This window comes from Phyllostomus discolor, chromosome 12 (assembly GCF_004126475.2).
Source record: "Phyllostomus discolor isolate MPI-MPIP mPhyDis1 chromosome 12, mPhyDis1.pri.v3, whole genome shotgun sequence".
NCBI lineage: Eukaryota > Metazoa > Chordata > Mammalia > Chiroptera > Phyllostomidae > Phyllostomus > Phyllostomus discolor.
The window spans coordinates 32,595,966-32,612,784 of record NC_040914.2 but is presented as its reverse complement, the minus strand read 5'-3'; the positions used below and the strand labels follow the sequence as shown (position 1 = coordinate 32,612,784).

Sequence of the window (16,819 nt, the reverse complement as noted above, 5' to 3'; positions counted from 1 at the left end):
CACCGTGGGTGGCTTGGTGGCACGAGTGACGACAGGGCTGTGTGGGGGGGGGTGAACCTGCCATGTCTCAGAAACCACTGAAGGAATCGCCAAAGGCTTCTTACCAGGCGCATGGAAGGGAACTCCAGCCTCAGGTGCATTTGTGAGAAAGGTCTCCTGCATGGCACCCACGCAGGAGAGAGGCAGGCAGCTGGTGTTGGGGGAGAACTGGGGTGGAGGACAGGGAACAAAGAGGTCAGCCCAGGCGCTCTTGTGTGTGCTTGGGGAGTGACGTGGAGATGACGAGGGGGAAACTGACAGAGTGGCCGGGCGAACTCAGCCATCGAGGCTCAGGAGAAAAGCCGTCCAGCATTAAGGACAGGAAGTTTGGACCCAACGGCCAACTGAGGGCAAAGAGAAACAGTGGACAGTGTAATAAAAACACCTTCCCAAAGCTGCCAGGGATGCTTATAAGAAGGTAAAGAATATGGCTCTGGTCAGGCAGCTCAGTTGGTTAGAGCGTCCTCCTGATACGCCAAGGTTGTGGGTTCGATCCCCGGTCACAGCACATCCAAGAGTCAACCAATGAATGCATCAATAAGAGGAACAACAAGTTGATGCTTCTCGCTCACCTCTCCCCCATCCCTCTCTCTTCTTTCCTCTAAAATCAATCAATAAAAAAAGTAATAAAAAGAAGGTAAGGAATAACCAAACCAAGATTTAGAAAAGGCAAAAAGGGAACCAGGTCAACGATGGAAGCTTCACACTCTGATGTACCCATTAGGACACTATTAGTAAATCAAGACAAGTCTTTTCATGAAATTATAAAGATGGTCAGAATGAACTAAAGAACCCAAACATGATGGTGATAAGAAATATAATGAAAACATACAGATACCAAAAAAAAATGTGAAAAGATATAGCTGGTAAAGAGTCACATAGAGCCAGTGTACCTGTACTAATATTAGACCAAGTGGCTTTGAATCAAGTAGGATTTCTGTATTTAAAAAAGAACAGCCCTGGCTGGTGTGGCTCAGTGGATTGAGTGCTGGCCTGCAAACCAAAGGGTCGCTGGTTCGATTCCCAGTCAGGGCAGGTGCCTGGGTTGCAGGCCAGGGAGCTCACTTGGTTAGAGCATTGTCCTGACACACCAAGGTTTCGGGTTCGATCCCCAATCACAGCATATCCAAGCGTCAACCAATGAAGACATTATTAAGCAGAACAACAAATCTCTCTCTCTCAAATCAATAAACAAAACTTAAAGGGTTGATCTGAAATGGCCAAAAAAAGTTCAGTTCATTAAGGAAATAAAAATAATTCTAAGTTTACAAAGTCCTAATAATGACGTTAATGTCATAAGACAGGCTGCAAAAATGAACAGAAAAAAAGGAGACATAAATGAATCCACAACCCTGGGGAGAGGTTTGCACAGCACTTCACAGTGTCTGAGAGAACAGTCGAAAGGCCAGGAAGGCACATGCAACTTTCGTGTTAACAAACCCGACCTCAGGGGCTTCCAGACACACCGCACTCACCAGCTAGAGACTGCACAGTCTTCTAAGTGTGGCACACCCATTTACACGCACATTTACAAGCAATGGCCATATTCTGAGCCTTAAAGCAAATAACAAAAAAGATGAAGGAAGACAGAATTCAACCCAACCCCAGAAGTAGCAATACGAACATTTTAAACATCTGCTTTGAAATTATGAAATGCAATTGCAAATGAAGAGATTTCAACTAGTGGAAATCAAAAGTCACCAGAGCAATGAGGACATACATTTATTTACCTAAACAATGTTAATGATACGATGTATCTAAAGCTTGCCGAGCTATGGCTGATTTTCAGGGATAGTAAGAGCCGTCTGCACATGTTAAATATATTAAAGATGAAGTCAAAGAGCTCCACATCCGTCTTCAGGATGAGAAAACAGTAAATGAAATGTCAGGAAAGGTAAAGGAAGGTCACGTTCAGTATCGATGGTCATCAGGACAGTACACAGTCAAGCAGAGGGAGGAACCTCCACGTACCCACCCGAGGACCCCGGTAGCAGAGAAAGCACCGGGTGAGGGTGGACTGAACGGGGGGGGGGGGGGGCTCTCAGACCCTGCTGGTGAGTGCACGTTGCCCAGCGTTACCTAGTGAAGTTAAAAAGCTGTCGAAATGCCCCTAGCTTGTCCCCAGCAACCCCCATGGGGCGGCGGCCAGCTCTCCATTCAAACTGAGGCTCTGCCGCACAGGAAGCCTCGGGGATGCAGAGCCGTGCGGCCGCTTTGGGGAGCAGGTGGCAGTTTCTCAGAAAGTTCAACACAAAACACCACACAATCCAGCCATTCTATTCCCGGGTATTCTTTTGCTTCTCCAAGAGAAACGAAAGCGAATCTGCATACAAAGACCTGTACATGAGTTTCCACCGCGCCTTCATTTTTAACAGCCAAAAAAAAAAAAAAAAATCCTTCAACAAGCCAAATGCCTTCCAATAGATGGATGTATCACAAGGCATATCGTTGGGGTAAGCCGTATAATTGGATTCATACTAGCCATAAAAAGAAACTGTCGATACAGGTAACAACTTGGATGAGTCTCAAACTATTTGTACTGAGAGAAAGAAGCCAGATAAACAAAACAAAACAAAAAATTTAAAAAAAAACCCACCTAAGTACTTTATTGTAGGAGTCCATTTCTAGAAACCTGTACAAAATCCAAAATTATCTATCGTGACCAGAAAAGGTCAGGGGTTATGTGACGAGCCAAGGACAGGGGGGAGCTTATGAGCTTAGGGGTGTGTGGTATGTCGGGGACCTTGATGGTGTAGCTGGTAACCCCGGTGTGTAGCTATGTCGAAACTCATCAAATTGTCCCATTAAAATATGCACAACTTTTCCTGTATCAATTACATCTCATCAATGCAGTTTAAATTTTTTAAATCCTCACCAGGGGATATGTTTTACTGATTTTAGGGAGGAGGGAGGAAAGGAAGGAGGGACGGAGGGAGAGAGAGGGAGGGGGGGTAGGGGGAGAGAGAGAGAGAGAGAGAAGCATTGATCAGCTGCCTCCTGTATGTGCCCCAATGGGGGATTGAACCCTCATCCCGGGTATGTGCCCTGACTGGGAATCGAACCTGTGAACTTTTGGTGTACGGGGACGACGCTCCAGCCCACTGAGCCACCCAGCCAGGACTCCGTGAGGCAGTTTAAAATAATAAAAGGGCGGGTAAAGCTGGTACATGAAAATGGACTAGCAAGCTCTTTTTTTTTTCCCCTCGTGGAACTCATTGTCCCCAAGTCTTCATTTTTTAAACAATTCTTGCAAAGCAGCTAAAAACAACCGCTTTCAAGAACCTCCCGTCGTTTAGGAAGTTCACTATCACCCGACCTCTCCGAGGCTATTTTCACCTTAGGAGGCGAGACACTTGGTTCTGCGGGAAAATAAGGACGCCGCCCCCTGCATGGAGTTCCTTCTCCAGCAAAATTAATCTGCCCAGAGCAAGGGCTTTGCTTTCACAAGCTGAAAGTTGCTTGCGCAGGGAATTCTCGAAATAAATTACTTCCACGGGGACTCCGTGTCCTTTTAATCCTAAAATCATCAATTCTGCATTGGCTTGTCTGTCTCCTGAACGGTGGTGACCGGTGAACCCGGCTCATCCCGGACGCCAGCACGTGGGTGGCAGTGACCCACCGGCCGCTGAGTACAGGACCGCCTTTTACTGCGCATGCGCACTACGTGCCATGCACGGCGTCCTTATATATTTTATTTATTTATTTTTAGAGAGAAGGGATGGGAGACAGAAAGAGGAGGAGAGAAATATGGATGTGAGTGAGAAACATGGAATGGTTGCCTGTCGTACAGGCCCCCCCGACCAGGGAGCAAACCGCAACCCAGGCCTGTGCCCTGACTAGGATTCGAACCTGCGAACTTTCACTTTGCAGGGCGCTGCCCAACCCACGGAACCACACTGCTCAAGGCCAGGAACCATTCTTAATTTGCCCCGCAAGCCTCACAACAGCATTACAGAGAGAAAGCATTTTCTTATCCAGGGGACAGAGATAAAGACAGTAGGACCCAAAGGGCATGTGCCTGGCCCTGGCAGGGTGGCTCAGTGGGTTGGAGTGTCACCCCTGTAACCGAAAGGCTGCAGGTTCGACTCCCAGTCAGGGCACCTACCTAGATTTCGGGTTTGATCCTGGTCTGGGCGCGTGCAAGAGGCAACCTAGTTTCTCTCTCACGTTGATGGTCCTCTCTCTCCTTCCCTCTCTCTCTAAAAGCAATGAAAAAAAAAAGTGTCTTCGGGTAAGGAAAAAACTAAAAAGAACAGGTACAAATGATGGCTCCCCATTGGCTGACACCCATGCCCCCCTCTCCCCGGAGCCTCCAGTCTCAATGCCCCAGACGGACAAACCGATCTCAGCTAAAAACCCAGCCCTGCACCATACCCGTCCCTGCCCCCGCTACTCCGAAAGGCCAACCCCCAGAACACTGGGGCGGCTCCCAGGGGCGGCGCTGGTCTCTCGGGGCCGAGGTGGAGACGGGACCTTCACAGGGTCCCTCCTCATGCACTTCCTGCCGGGCGGCCAAGGCTCCACAGCGCTGGATAAAGGCCGGATGGGCAAACCAACCATTTGAAGTTCCATCCAAAACAAACCTAGACCCATAATCCTTTGAAGCTGGTCTCCTTCATCACCCCAACCAAAGGGCTTGCGTGTGCAGCCAGCGGCAGGCAGGTGCGCCTGTCGGAAAGTCAGGCCTCGCAGGTGAGTGAGAACAATTTCTACCCTTTTTTTCTCAAAGACACACGAGTCACAGAGAGATGTTTTTGTCTGGGGGAGTCTCGTGGGCATGTACGTGACAGAGAACAATGTTTGAGCTCTGGCTCAATTCTTTTTTTTTTTTTTTTTAAGATTTTATTTATTTATTATTTTTAGGGAGGGAAGGGAGGGAGAGAGGGGGGGAGAGAGAGAGAGAGAGAGAGAGAAACATCAATGTGTGGTTGCTGGGGGTTATGGCCTGCAACCCAGGAATGTACCCTGGCTGGGAATCGAACCTGGGACACTTTGGTTCCCAGCCCGCGCTCAATCCACTGTCTGGCTCAATTCTTACAAAACCTCATCGAGGCGTGCCTACATGTCTGTTCCCTGGAACTCTCTGGAACCCACGGGAAGGCCTGTCCTCCCTGGCAAGGACTCCCCTTCTATAGTGGGTGGGGAGTGGGAGGCGCTCTGACAGGCAGACCCTGGAAAGGACTCCACTGAAAACCTACAAACAAGGGCAGTTTGCTCCTGGTCTGGTCTCTGTTGGGCGGAAACTCCCATCGGCCCTTTCAGTCAGTTCCTCTGCACACTTCACCATGGGGGTTAGTCATTAGCCATGGTGGAAAAGCCCTGAACTTACTTCCATAGTTGTTTTTTTAACCCTCACCTGAGGATATGTTTACCGATTTTAGAGAGACAGAGAAACATCGATCTGTTGCCTCCCGTATGTGCCCTGACTGGGGATCGAACCTTCCACCTTCTGGTGCACTGGGCCACGCTCCAAACAGCTAAGCACCTCGCCAGGGCTCTATAGTTTTAACCTAATTTGGGGCTAAAATGCAGAACTGCCAGTCGGCATGGTTTCGTGCACACTCCTGTTAAGAGTGTTTACTGACGTCTGCTTCCCCTACAGGCAGCTCCCCATGTGCGGCCTGGCTTTGGTGACTATCACGAGCGTGCAAACGTGCACACGGACCTCTCTGCCCCCGACTCCCGCTCGTGGCGGGAACGCATGCTCTCTGAAAGCATCAGGTAACTTCCTCAGTCCTTCTGGGTACCACGGGGAAACAGACTCAACAATCCAGAAACCAGGTTAGGGCACCTCAAAGAATTCAAATGCCGTGGACACGGGTGTGGCGCCTGGCCTCGTGATGTGGCTACGGGGACACCTTCTCCTGGGGGGTGGGGCTCTGCTCACAAGACAGGTGGGATGAAACACCATCATGGAACTGAGTGTCCCTCAGTGCCCTGAGCACAGACCGGGCCGCCGGTCCCCTAGCCCACGAGGCACACAGTAGGCGCTGGGTAACCAGACTGAAGGAAGGTTCCCCATCCGCCTCTGCCGCAGTGTGTCTCAGCCCCGGGGGAGACTCGTCACCTCTCCTGCATGTAAAGATGCCCGAACCAGAGAACTTCCTAATGCAGTATCACTTGCTTTGGCTATTATGTTGCTTCTCAGGCGTACTTCTTACACCCACGTGCCTGCAACACACATGTGTTGGAGAGGACCAGGGTCTCTAGGTCTGGGGGGTTCTCGCTAATATAACAATGTAGCACAGCAGTTTGCAGACGCAGCGGTCGGTAAGTGTAGCCAACTGCAGAGGGAAATCACCAGGGCATGGACCGAATTGTGTATACAAGCTGTGGTCTCTTCCAGTCCCAGAGACGGAACTTGGGGTGTGAAACTCCGTCTCTCTTACGTGCCTGATCAAGCACATAAAACTACCTGCGACAACCACAGCTCTCGGGGGTCTCGTTCTGAAATACTGCACCCCAAATGGTGAACCCCTTGAATCTGGGAACACCAACACCCACATACTCGATTGTGAAGAGGAACAGTGTTACCTGGAGATTTCTCATTAATGATGCTTCCTGCTGGTAAATTCCTACTCTCTGCATGTGAGAGACTCACACCCCCTTGGCAGTTTGTAACGCAATTCAACTACATTTAGGAGAGGTGGAAGTCAATGAAATTCTTTGTTTTTAACAATGAAAATACAAAGGAAAATAGCATTTCACGTTGTACACCATCACAAATGGGGAAAAAAAAAACCCCACCACTTTCAGCCACACATACTACGTGAAGTGAAACACACACAAAGAGTTTCCAAGTCCTGTAATAAAATATTTTTGGATGAACGCGTCGGGCTAGCCTGGTATTATCAAGTTCGTGGCACTGAGCTCCTTGCAGAAGCACTACAGCATGTATTTGCAATTCCAAGGCTCAAGGGAAAGAATCTGGCAAAGCCACTAGGATTAGAAACAAACAAACAAAAAGAGTCCAATTAGACAACCAAAATGACATCCCCCTGAAGTGAACACAGTTGATATTATAATGCACGGAAGTCCCAGAGAAGCACATCACCTCCCTAACCAACGGCTGGATGTCCGCGCTTGCTGAAATTAAAATTTGTGTCTAAATATAGTTAGTGGCCCCCGAGTCCTTTTCTTTCCCCCAGCCTTTCCTGTTCCATATTTCATATCCTGCCACAGAAGTCTGCGGTTGTGAAATCTGACCATGAAAATGCCCTGCCGTATACATTACGGGCTTAGTGACTTAACTTCAGTTCCTCCAAGAAAACCGCGATTCTTTCTGTACGGGCTAGAGAGAGACGGATCCCGTGAACAGACCCAGCATCTGTCTCTGTTTGCCAGTTGGGTGATCAATTGTGTCCTCCCTCCATGCCACAGCAGAGAAGGTAGCAGATTTAATGGAAGGCTCACAACCCGAAAAGCTTAAGGAGAAAGAATCTTGCGGACTGTGCTTTTTCCCCGCTCGTTTTCCTGCGCTGGAGTTCATTTCGGGAGCAAGGGCAGGTGGAAACAAACAAAAAAGAATACCGTTTCCTCCTACGTAGGTGAAATTTTAAAGTCGTCTTTCTGAGCTCCTCGAATTCTGTCAAGTAACTTGGGGGAGGGCATTGTGCTTTCACTGCCCCAGAGTGCCTGGTGCACCGCAGCGTCGGCGGGAATGCTGGAAAACGTCCGTGCACCCGACTGGTGCGGCTCAGTCGGCTGGGTGTCCACCCGCAAAGCAGAAGGTCGCAGGTTCGATCCCCGGTCAGGGCACATGCTTGGGCTACAGGTTTGGTGCCCAGGTCGGGATGCATACCAGCGGCAACCAATCTATGTTTCCATCTCACATCAATGTTTCTCTCCCTCTCTTTCTCCCTCCCTTTCCCTCTCTCTAAAATCAATAAAATACGTTTAGAAAGGTCTGCGTGAAGCAGTCGTGAAGTCTCAGAGTCCATGCAGGTTTGGACCCTGACTACATCTCTGAGGAGAAGGCTTCCCAGACTCCTTCCTGCCCAGGAGAGATTCCACACGCTGTCTTGTTAGAAATGTTAAAATGTAGCACAGTACTTTGCAGACCAGCTGCGAACAGGAGGAGTCTGACAGGAACTCAAGGAATGAGTGTAGCCAATTGCAAAGAAGAATTCAACGTGTAATTGACCAAATAATGTATCTAAACTGTGGCTTAAGCCTCCTTTCGGATGGCAAATGAAACTACCCCAGGACCACTACACCTTGTTTTTGAACAGAGCACCCCAGACCGCGAGCCCCTTGAGTTCGGTGACAGTCTTGTCCTTCCTCCTCAGCAGGAGCACGCAGCAGGCACGCACGCACACGTGTGCACTCGCCCACGCTGCCTGGGAGCAGCTGGCTCTGGCAGCCTCGTGGTGATAGCTCTTCCCGCAAACCTCACCAGCGAGGAGCAGATGGCCCTGTGGGTGTCTGTCGCTGGGATGTGGGCACTAATCCCAAAGGTCCATCCAAGAGAGAAACTGGAGGGAATTTTTTAAAAATTTATTGATTTTGAGAGAGAGACAGGGATTTGTTGTTCCACTCACTGACGTGTTCATTGGTGGCTTCTTGTACGTGTGCTGACCCGGGAATTGAACCTGCAACCTGGGTGCATCGGGACAACGGAACTACCCTTGCCAAGGCCTGGAGGGTCATTTTTGGTCAATAAATTAACCAACACAGAAGTCACCTCCTAGATGCCTCCTCCAGGATGCCAACTGGCTCTCGGGCCTCAGGTCTGGGCTCCGGTAGTTTCCAGGGAGGTCTGCCTGCCCCACCCCCACTGGAAATACCAACACCCACCTGCCACGTCACACCCCTGCCTGGCTTTAACATTTACTCCTCGGCACCTGCGGCTCGCCCACCTTCTGCCTCACTTATTTGCAGGGGTCGTATGACCCCCACAGGGGGCTCTACGGGGCTTGCTGGTTTTCATCAATGCGGTGCCCAGAGCTGCGTTTGATGCACGGTAGGTATTTAACGCATACTAGTTGAAAGAATGAAAAAAAAATCACAAAAATGAGTCTCTGGGGAAAATGATTTTAAAGGAAGATTAGCCACCTAGAAAGCTCCTAATTCTGCAGAAAGGACTGTCCGGCTGTTCCAGATGAACTAGAAACTTCTCTACTCACGTAGGGGCTGAACGCATGCAGCTTCACGTGCAAGGCTGCGCGTCTGAGCGGATGCCCGGTGTCACACGGAAGACCCGGATGCTGGAGGTCCCACCCCCCGACGCCACCTGAGGAGGCAGCAGAACCCAGAACTGGCTCCCGCATCTACTGTGGTTCGGGACACCTGGGCAGAATCTCCTCCCTTCACTTTTTCTGTTTCTTGTCTATAAAAGGGTGTGAAAAGGTTGACCTCACAAGATTTGTGGAAAGAAACATGTATAGTGTTTTTAAATGTTTGTGCTACTACAGATGCAAGGCATGAGGAAGTGTGGCCCCCCAGGAGTTACTACTGTGACGGTTTCACGTTTGGTGTTTGGGTCCAACTTTTAAAATGTTTATCGAGTTTTTAGAGAGAGAGAGGAAGTGGATGGCGGGGGTAGAGAGAAACATCCATGTGAGAAACATTGATCAGTTGCCTCCTGTATGTGCCCTGACTGGGAATAGAACCCACAACCCTTGGGTGAATGGATGACGCTCCAGTCCACTGAGTCACCCAGCCAAGCCCGGGTCCAACTTCTATACAAGCTTACTTTGAAGTCTCAATACCTATGTCTCCTTTGCCCGAGACCAGAGGGCTGAGTGGTTTAAGTTCCTGGAGCTACTGGCCTTGGACTTGGATTTGGGGGTCTGGCCAGACCACAGATGCATCGTGGTCCTGCTTCTGGCCACTCCATCCTCTTTGTCCAGTGCTCTTCATTAAATAAATTCCTATTTCCACCTCTGAGACACCTTCTGACCTGTGTGATTGCCTCCAATACGTTACACCCAAATCCTTCGTATCCTAACCTTCACAAAAGGACTCTGCCCTTCCTTCCGGAAGCCCCCCTGACCTCCGAGTCCACATGCCTGTTTCTTAGCACCATTCCCTGAGCAAACAGGCTCATCCTAAAGGACTTCTGGCGAGGAAGAGGTGGAAAGAGCAGTTACGTTGTGCCTTGTCAGCAGAGGGCGCTAGAGGGACGTGGCTGGAGGAAGGGGCCGGCCTTCCACTGGAGGGCGTGCGTGGATTTCTTCTTCACTGTCCGGTCCCAGGACAAGGACACAGGGTGTGATTTTCTCAAGGGCTGGTGGAGCCCCCTCCCACCCTGGCTTCTGTTAGGGACCACGCACTGAGGGTGGCATCCCCAGAGCGGGCCCCAGCAGTGCTCGGTGGCCAGCAGCTGGCCCTGGCATCTCCCAGGTTCCCCAGACTGGTACCTCTCTGCGGGTGGCTCCCTGCGCCCCTCCGGGCCCACTTCCGGCTGGCACGGCCCCTGCAGCTTCTCCGCCACGCCGTGGGCACAGAGTCAGCTGTGGGGGGCACTGCATCCCTGGGGCTAGCTCCGCCCCTTCTTACTGTCCCGCCCCTGGCCCTAGTTCGTCACATCAAACTCGCCCTGCACGCAGCAGGGGTGGTTTCTCCTCCCTGTGGGACCCTGACTGACGCGCCCAGTCAAGGCCTCCCTCAGTGGTCTCCTCTGCTGTGCAAACCACATCCAACTCCTCCCAGGAGCCCCCTCTCATCATAGTGGTCACACAGGGCATCTTACAGTGCCACCGCGGTGGCTCTGCCCCTGCGGGGGACCCCTGCGGGGGACACTAGCTGACCCCACGCTGTGCAGAGGGCTGGAGCACTGGCTTTCCCATCGCTGGGCTTCTGGAAGCCAGGGTGTCTTATCTTTATTTTCCCGGGGGGCGGTTCATGTATTTAATAGTGATAATAATACATTTCAGAACAATATCGGAGAGGGTACTATAAAAATGTCCTTACACATTCAGGGAGAAAGGGGAAAAAACAGAAAGTGAAAACATACACCCAAAACAGGGTCTAGAACGTGCGTGCATAGTGAAGACTTTGGGTGCTGAGGATAATACTTTTTGAAATCTGAATTGCTTTGGATGCTCATTTTGGCAATTTTGAATAAATGACAGCTCGACTCCATCACCTTCCTCACGCACTCAGGGGCCCCGCAGTAGATGTCTGTTTGCAGCCACCGGTGAGTTTTTAACGTGCAACTTGCAAACCCCATTTGTATAAAGTTGCCCTGAGCTCTGAAGGGCGGCCGCTGCTATTTTGGGGGAGCGTGGGCAGGAGAGGCTTTTAGATAAATATTATGGGGATGGGAGCAGCTGACAAAATGCGGAGACAGGAAACAGGGACTTAGTCCTGAGAGTTGACCAGCGAGACCCCTAGGTGGCTCTCCCTGACCCGTACTCCGACCCTGCACGCTCTGCTCTCCAGGTGTGACGTTTCCCCGGGCTTAGCGCGGGATCCCAAGCGTCGTCCATTGTGCGCCCCCATGCACCGCCGTTCGGGTGACCTCGGGCCCCTCTGTGTGTGGCTGCCCCTCTCACAGGGCGATGCCCCAGCCTGCCTCTCTGTTTCCCACTGACCCTGTGCTGAGATCGCGAGAAAGGAGTGGGGCCCGTCCCCTGGCTGGTCTCGGCTTAGTCCACACAGCGATCTGTGTCCCAGAGCGCGGCTATGAGCTGGGTTCTGGGAGTCTCTTGGAGAAACCCAGCGAGAGGCCGGCCTCAGGAGGCCCTGCAGCAGCTGGGCCCCGGGGGCGGAAGGGCAGCGAACAGCGGGGCCACGTTCATGACCAGACCCTGGAGCACATCAGCACGGAACCTGGAAACCGCCTGCACTTGGCCTTGAGGGTCCCTAACCAACACTTCACCAGCTTCCCTAATTTGGGGGAAGAGTGCCTCACTGAAAAAAAAAAAAACCGCACTTTAATTTTTGGCATGATTGGCCTCATTCCAAGAAAGATTTGAGGAAGCTGACAAGCATATACTTAGTGCAAAAAAAGGTTAAAATGAGGAAATTGTGGTGGAAGTGAGTAGGGGCACAGAGGCATATAAGCCAGATGCTGGCGGTGAGCCCGAGCACATGGCCAGAAACACCCATGATGGGGAGGCAGGGATGCTAGCCCCCCAACACTCCTGAGAGGGTGAACCCCTCACCCCAAATGCCAGCAGGGTCCTGACTGCAGGGCCGGCTCCACAGCAGAGGGAGGAAACCCCGAATGGGTGGCACTGATGGACACGCAGCAGGTGACACTGGAAAACCTTCCCCGGTCACATCGTTTCCGAACCACAAAAGCTCATGGTCTTGGGCGTTTCTTCTTTTTTTAACCCTGGCCCAGGGAGACGTCTTTTTTTTTTTTTTTTTTTAATTGATTTTAGAGCAAGAGAAGAGGAGAAGGAAAGAGAGAGGAAGAGAAACATCGACGTGAGAGAGAAACATGGATCAGTTGCCTCCAGTACGTGCCCTGACCGGGGATCGAACCTCCAGCCCAGGTGTGTGCCCTGACCCTTGGGCATTTCTTAAAGCTTCCCTCATTGTGGGCTGAGGACTCGGGGCAGAGCGGGCGTTGGGAGCAGCTGCGAGGACCAGCTCACGTCCCTTCCACAAACACTTCCGGATCCCCGAGGGCCACCGGCACTGCGGTTTGCTCCCCCCGCATCCTGCACAGACCTGGCGAGGGCAGGGCGGGGACAGGTGGTTGGACACCCTGACAGGGCTCGCCTCTCCAGCCACAAGGCGGCTGGGGAGTGCAGTGGTCAGAGCCCACTTCCCTTCCTAAGCACGCTCAGGCTGCTCAGGCTGTGACTCGGGGGCTGTGGCCGGGGCTCCTCTGTCACGGAACTCAGGGATGCTGAGGCCACACACGCCCCGGAGGAGTCACGTGCTGGGAACAGGCTGTTTGCGGGCAGCAGCTGGGTCGGCGCCGGCAGCCAGCGGGTCACGGTGTTTCTGGTAACTTGAAAGGGACTCCAAACACAGGTTTGAGAAACCCAAAGGTGGACAGTGAAAATCGGAATCGTAAACACCAAGTCCTGCCCTGGCCGGGTGGCTCAGTGGGTTGGAGCATCGTCCTGTACACTAAAAAGGTCACAGGTTCGATCCCTGGTGAGGGCGTGTACGGGAGGAAACTGATGGATGTTTCTCTCTCACATGGATGTTTCTCTCTCAATCCCATCCTCTCTAAAATCAATTGAAAAAACATCCTTGGGTGAAGATTAATTCCCATCCCCCATAGCCACAGACCCGTCTGGGCTCGGGCATGTCAGGGGTCCTCTCAGACCCTGGGTCCCGCCTTCGTCACCTAGGAAAAGCAGCCCGGCCTGATGGAGGGGGTGCAGGAGCTCTGGGGCCCTGGGGAGCCAGCCTGTGGCCCTGGCGCCTGGGATGCGAGGTAGGGGGCGGGGCCCCGGGTCACTCACGAGCTCGGAGAAGCCGCGGACCACCTGCCGCCGCTTCAGGTTGGTCTCCCCGTCCAGGTTGGCGGTCTCGATGTGGCAGAGCCCGTCGGGGTCGCTGGAGGACAGCAGCAGAATGTCCGCGGGGATGATCTCGTTGCAGCGGAGCCGCACGAAGTCGCCCACGCGGAGGTCCTTCCAGAACCGGCTCACGTACTGCTGTTCTTCCCTGCGGAGGAGATGGTCGTTATAGCACGGCGGCGGGAGACCCCGTGGCTGAGACTGGGCGCACAGAGCTCACGTAACAATTCTGACAACTCCCTGGTAAGTCGAACATTTCCATAATAGAAAGTGTTTTAAAAACACCATGCACAAAGGCCACAAATAGTATGATTCCATTTATATGAAACCCGGCATAGACAAATCCATGGAGACATGAGGCTGATTATTGGTTAGAGTGTTGTCCTGATACTCTAAGGTTGTGAGTTCAATCCCCGGTCAGGGCACATACAAGAATCAATGGATAAATGCATGAATGAATGGAACAACAAATTGTTGCTTTTCTCCCCTCTCTCTCTTTCTCTCTAAACATTAATGAATACAATTTTTAAAAGCCTCTGGGTGATATTGTTGAGGGAAAAATAATGCAATGGAACACATTGTACTTTAACCACTACCTTCTGACCGGTCGGGTCCCCATTCCACAAAACAAAGTTACGAAAGAATCCAAATTCAGGCGGTGAGTCTGGATCTCAGGGACCGAGTCAGCCACATCTGTCTCCAGAGCTTTGTGAGAAGCACTGACAGTTTCACACACCTGTTTATTTCACGCTGTGGGTTTGAGGGAACCCAGGCAAACTCCTAGAGGCTCCTCACCAGCTGCTACCCCAGATGCTGAGGGAGAAGAAGCATCTGCTTCCATGTTGGTTTTTTTTTTTAAGATTTTATTTATTTATTTTTAGAGAGGGAAGGGAGGGAGAAAGAGAGAGAGAAACATCAATGTGTGGTTGCTGGGGGTCATGGCCTGCAACCCAGGCATGTGCCCTGACTGGGAATCGAACCTGCAACACTTTGGTTCACAGCCCGCGCTCAATCCACTGAGCTATGCCAGCCAGGCGCTTCCATGTCAAGCCTCTATTTTCCTGTATTCTCCTAATTCAAGATCCACCAATTAATTACATGCAAGGCATGCTCTGGTTGCTAGGGCCAACAAAGGTAGATTCGATGTAACTCTGTCCTTGGAGAACAATACAAGACGAGACCAAACCACGAGGTAGTTGCACCCCGTGGGGGCTGCGGAATTAGGTGCCCCATGTGAGCACAGAAGCACTCTTCCCGTGCCAACCCAACGCGTCCCTCTAGGCCTGGTGTCCTCTGAGGATGCCCTCCAGCTGTGACAGAGTCCCGCCAGGCTCCAGCCCGGGGTCACCCTACGTTGCCGTCGTGGACACTCAACCGTGTTCCTCCTTTTCTGAAGGTCAGACCTTGACCTTGTAACACTGCAAACAACAGCTCCTTAGTCTTCTCCCGACCCTTGGTTGGGTGCCCGCTGAAAATAGTCTGAAGTTTCCAGAAGCAAAATCACCACTCGTTCCAGAGGAGGGCAGCGGGTACTCTGAGGGTGAGCTGGGCAGGCTTGGCTGCAGCGGGAGCTGCCGGGACACGGGTGGCCCTGGACTGGCACTGGGACAGGCAGAGGGAGGTGATGATGAGGACAGAGGGGAGGCTCCCGGCGCTGCCTGCATTCTGTTTACCTTAATTGCATTCCATGGATGGAACTCACGGAAAATAGCGGCACTTCCCAGCAGCCTGCAATGCTGAAGCATTAGCTCACCTGACCCTTCAGAGCCCACGTTAAAAAAGATTTTATGTATTTACTTTTAGAGAGAGGGGAAGGGAGGGAGAAAGAGAGGGATTGATGCATCCTTGATTGGTTGCTTCTCGTACGTGCTCCAACTGGGGATCGAACCCACAACCCAGGCATGTGCCCTGACTGGGAATGGAGCTGGCGACCTTTCCCTTTGTGAGATGACACCCAGTCCACTGAGCCATGCTCAACAGGGCCAGAGCACGTTTTTAAAGTTAACTTTGGTGCAGGTATTTGATGGCCAGAGGAGACCCTTCCACAGCCCCCGATGTGCCTAGAGACCCTCCTGAGTGATGGTGAGGAGGCTCTGGGGACAGTGTGGGTGAGGACTCGGGGAGCACCAGAAAGTTCCGAGTTGGGCACTGAGTGAGACCTAGTGCCTGTGAAAAGGCCCACAACTCGCAGGGGTCCCTACAGAGGCAGGGCCCTCGGAGACTCAGGTTCAGGGATCTCTTGGGAAAGAAGGGCAACAAGACAGGACCCTGTTGTGACCTCAAGAGACCACAGATTCCGCACGTAAGTCCCCCACCCCTTGCCCCCCCGTATAGAACACAGCACTAGTCTGGGCCCCACACCCATTCCTGCAGCATCCCCACTGGCCTCTCTCCTATTTGTTTTTATGATGTGAAATTAGCCTTTATTATACTAAGGGTGTCACATATATTTCACACACTCTATTATGTGCACACTGGTATATATGTACCGTATTTTGCTCTGTATCATTTTTGGCCCAAACTTCCAGGAAAAAAAAAACCCTTCCGTTTTAATTTTTTAATTCCATTTGTACTTATTTAAATTTGGACACTTGCTTTTTGTATTAGGAAGGAATTTTAGCATTTAGTTTTGAACACGTTATGGTACGAGAAATTTTATGGAGCGAATAATTACAAAACACACAAGAACAGATACAAGGTACAATAAAACTTTATGTCCCGGTAACGAATTTACGGTATTTACTGGTCATAGAAGGCAGATACGGAATTAGTACTACCCACGTAGAGTGCACATCCTTATTTCCCCCTCAAACATTTGGGCAAAGGGTGCGCATTATACACAGCAAAATATGGTATATATATATAATACAGGTTATACGGTATTATATGCAACCTATAATAATTCTATGTTATAAATAGCATATGTTAATAAAACTATATTTTGTGATTATATATAATAGTTACACCAATTATATACACTATATATTACATATAATATATGTTATGTGGGGAGGGCGTTCTATTTATTGTTCCCCCAGCACCTGCATTTGGACAGAGGGCCTTTACAGAAGAGGGTGGCAGTGAGGTCATAGGGGGGACCCTCACTCAAGGGGCTGGAGTCCTTTGAAGAGGAGGTAGAGACACCTGCGTCTCTGCAGAGGGAGGCAGCAGGGGAGGGAAGACCACGTGACGTCCGCAGGCCGGAGACAGAGACCTCAAGAGACGCCAGCCCTCCCGCACGCACCTCGACCTTGGACTTCATTTTCACCCACGTCCGGCTGGGAGGAGCGGCTTCCAGAGAGAATAGCAGCAGCCAAGGGAGCCGGTGGCCGAGGGTCATTGCGCCCGGC

At 51.4% G+C, this 16,819-nt stretch overlaps 1 protein-coding gene across 1 annotated transcript in view; it reads right to left on the bottom strand.

Moving 5' to 3' along the window:
* ATP10A (ATPase phospholipid transporting 10A (putative)) overlaps positions 1–16,819 on the bottom strand; it is a 102,741-nt gene that overhangs the window by 48,368 nt on the left and 37,554 nt on the right. Inside the window, 1 exon segment of the mRNA XM_028503657.2 lies at positions 13,413–13,617. Coding sequence (XP_028359458.1) covers positions 13,413–13,617 — 205 coding nt within the window.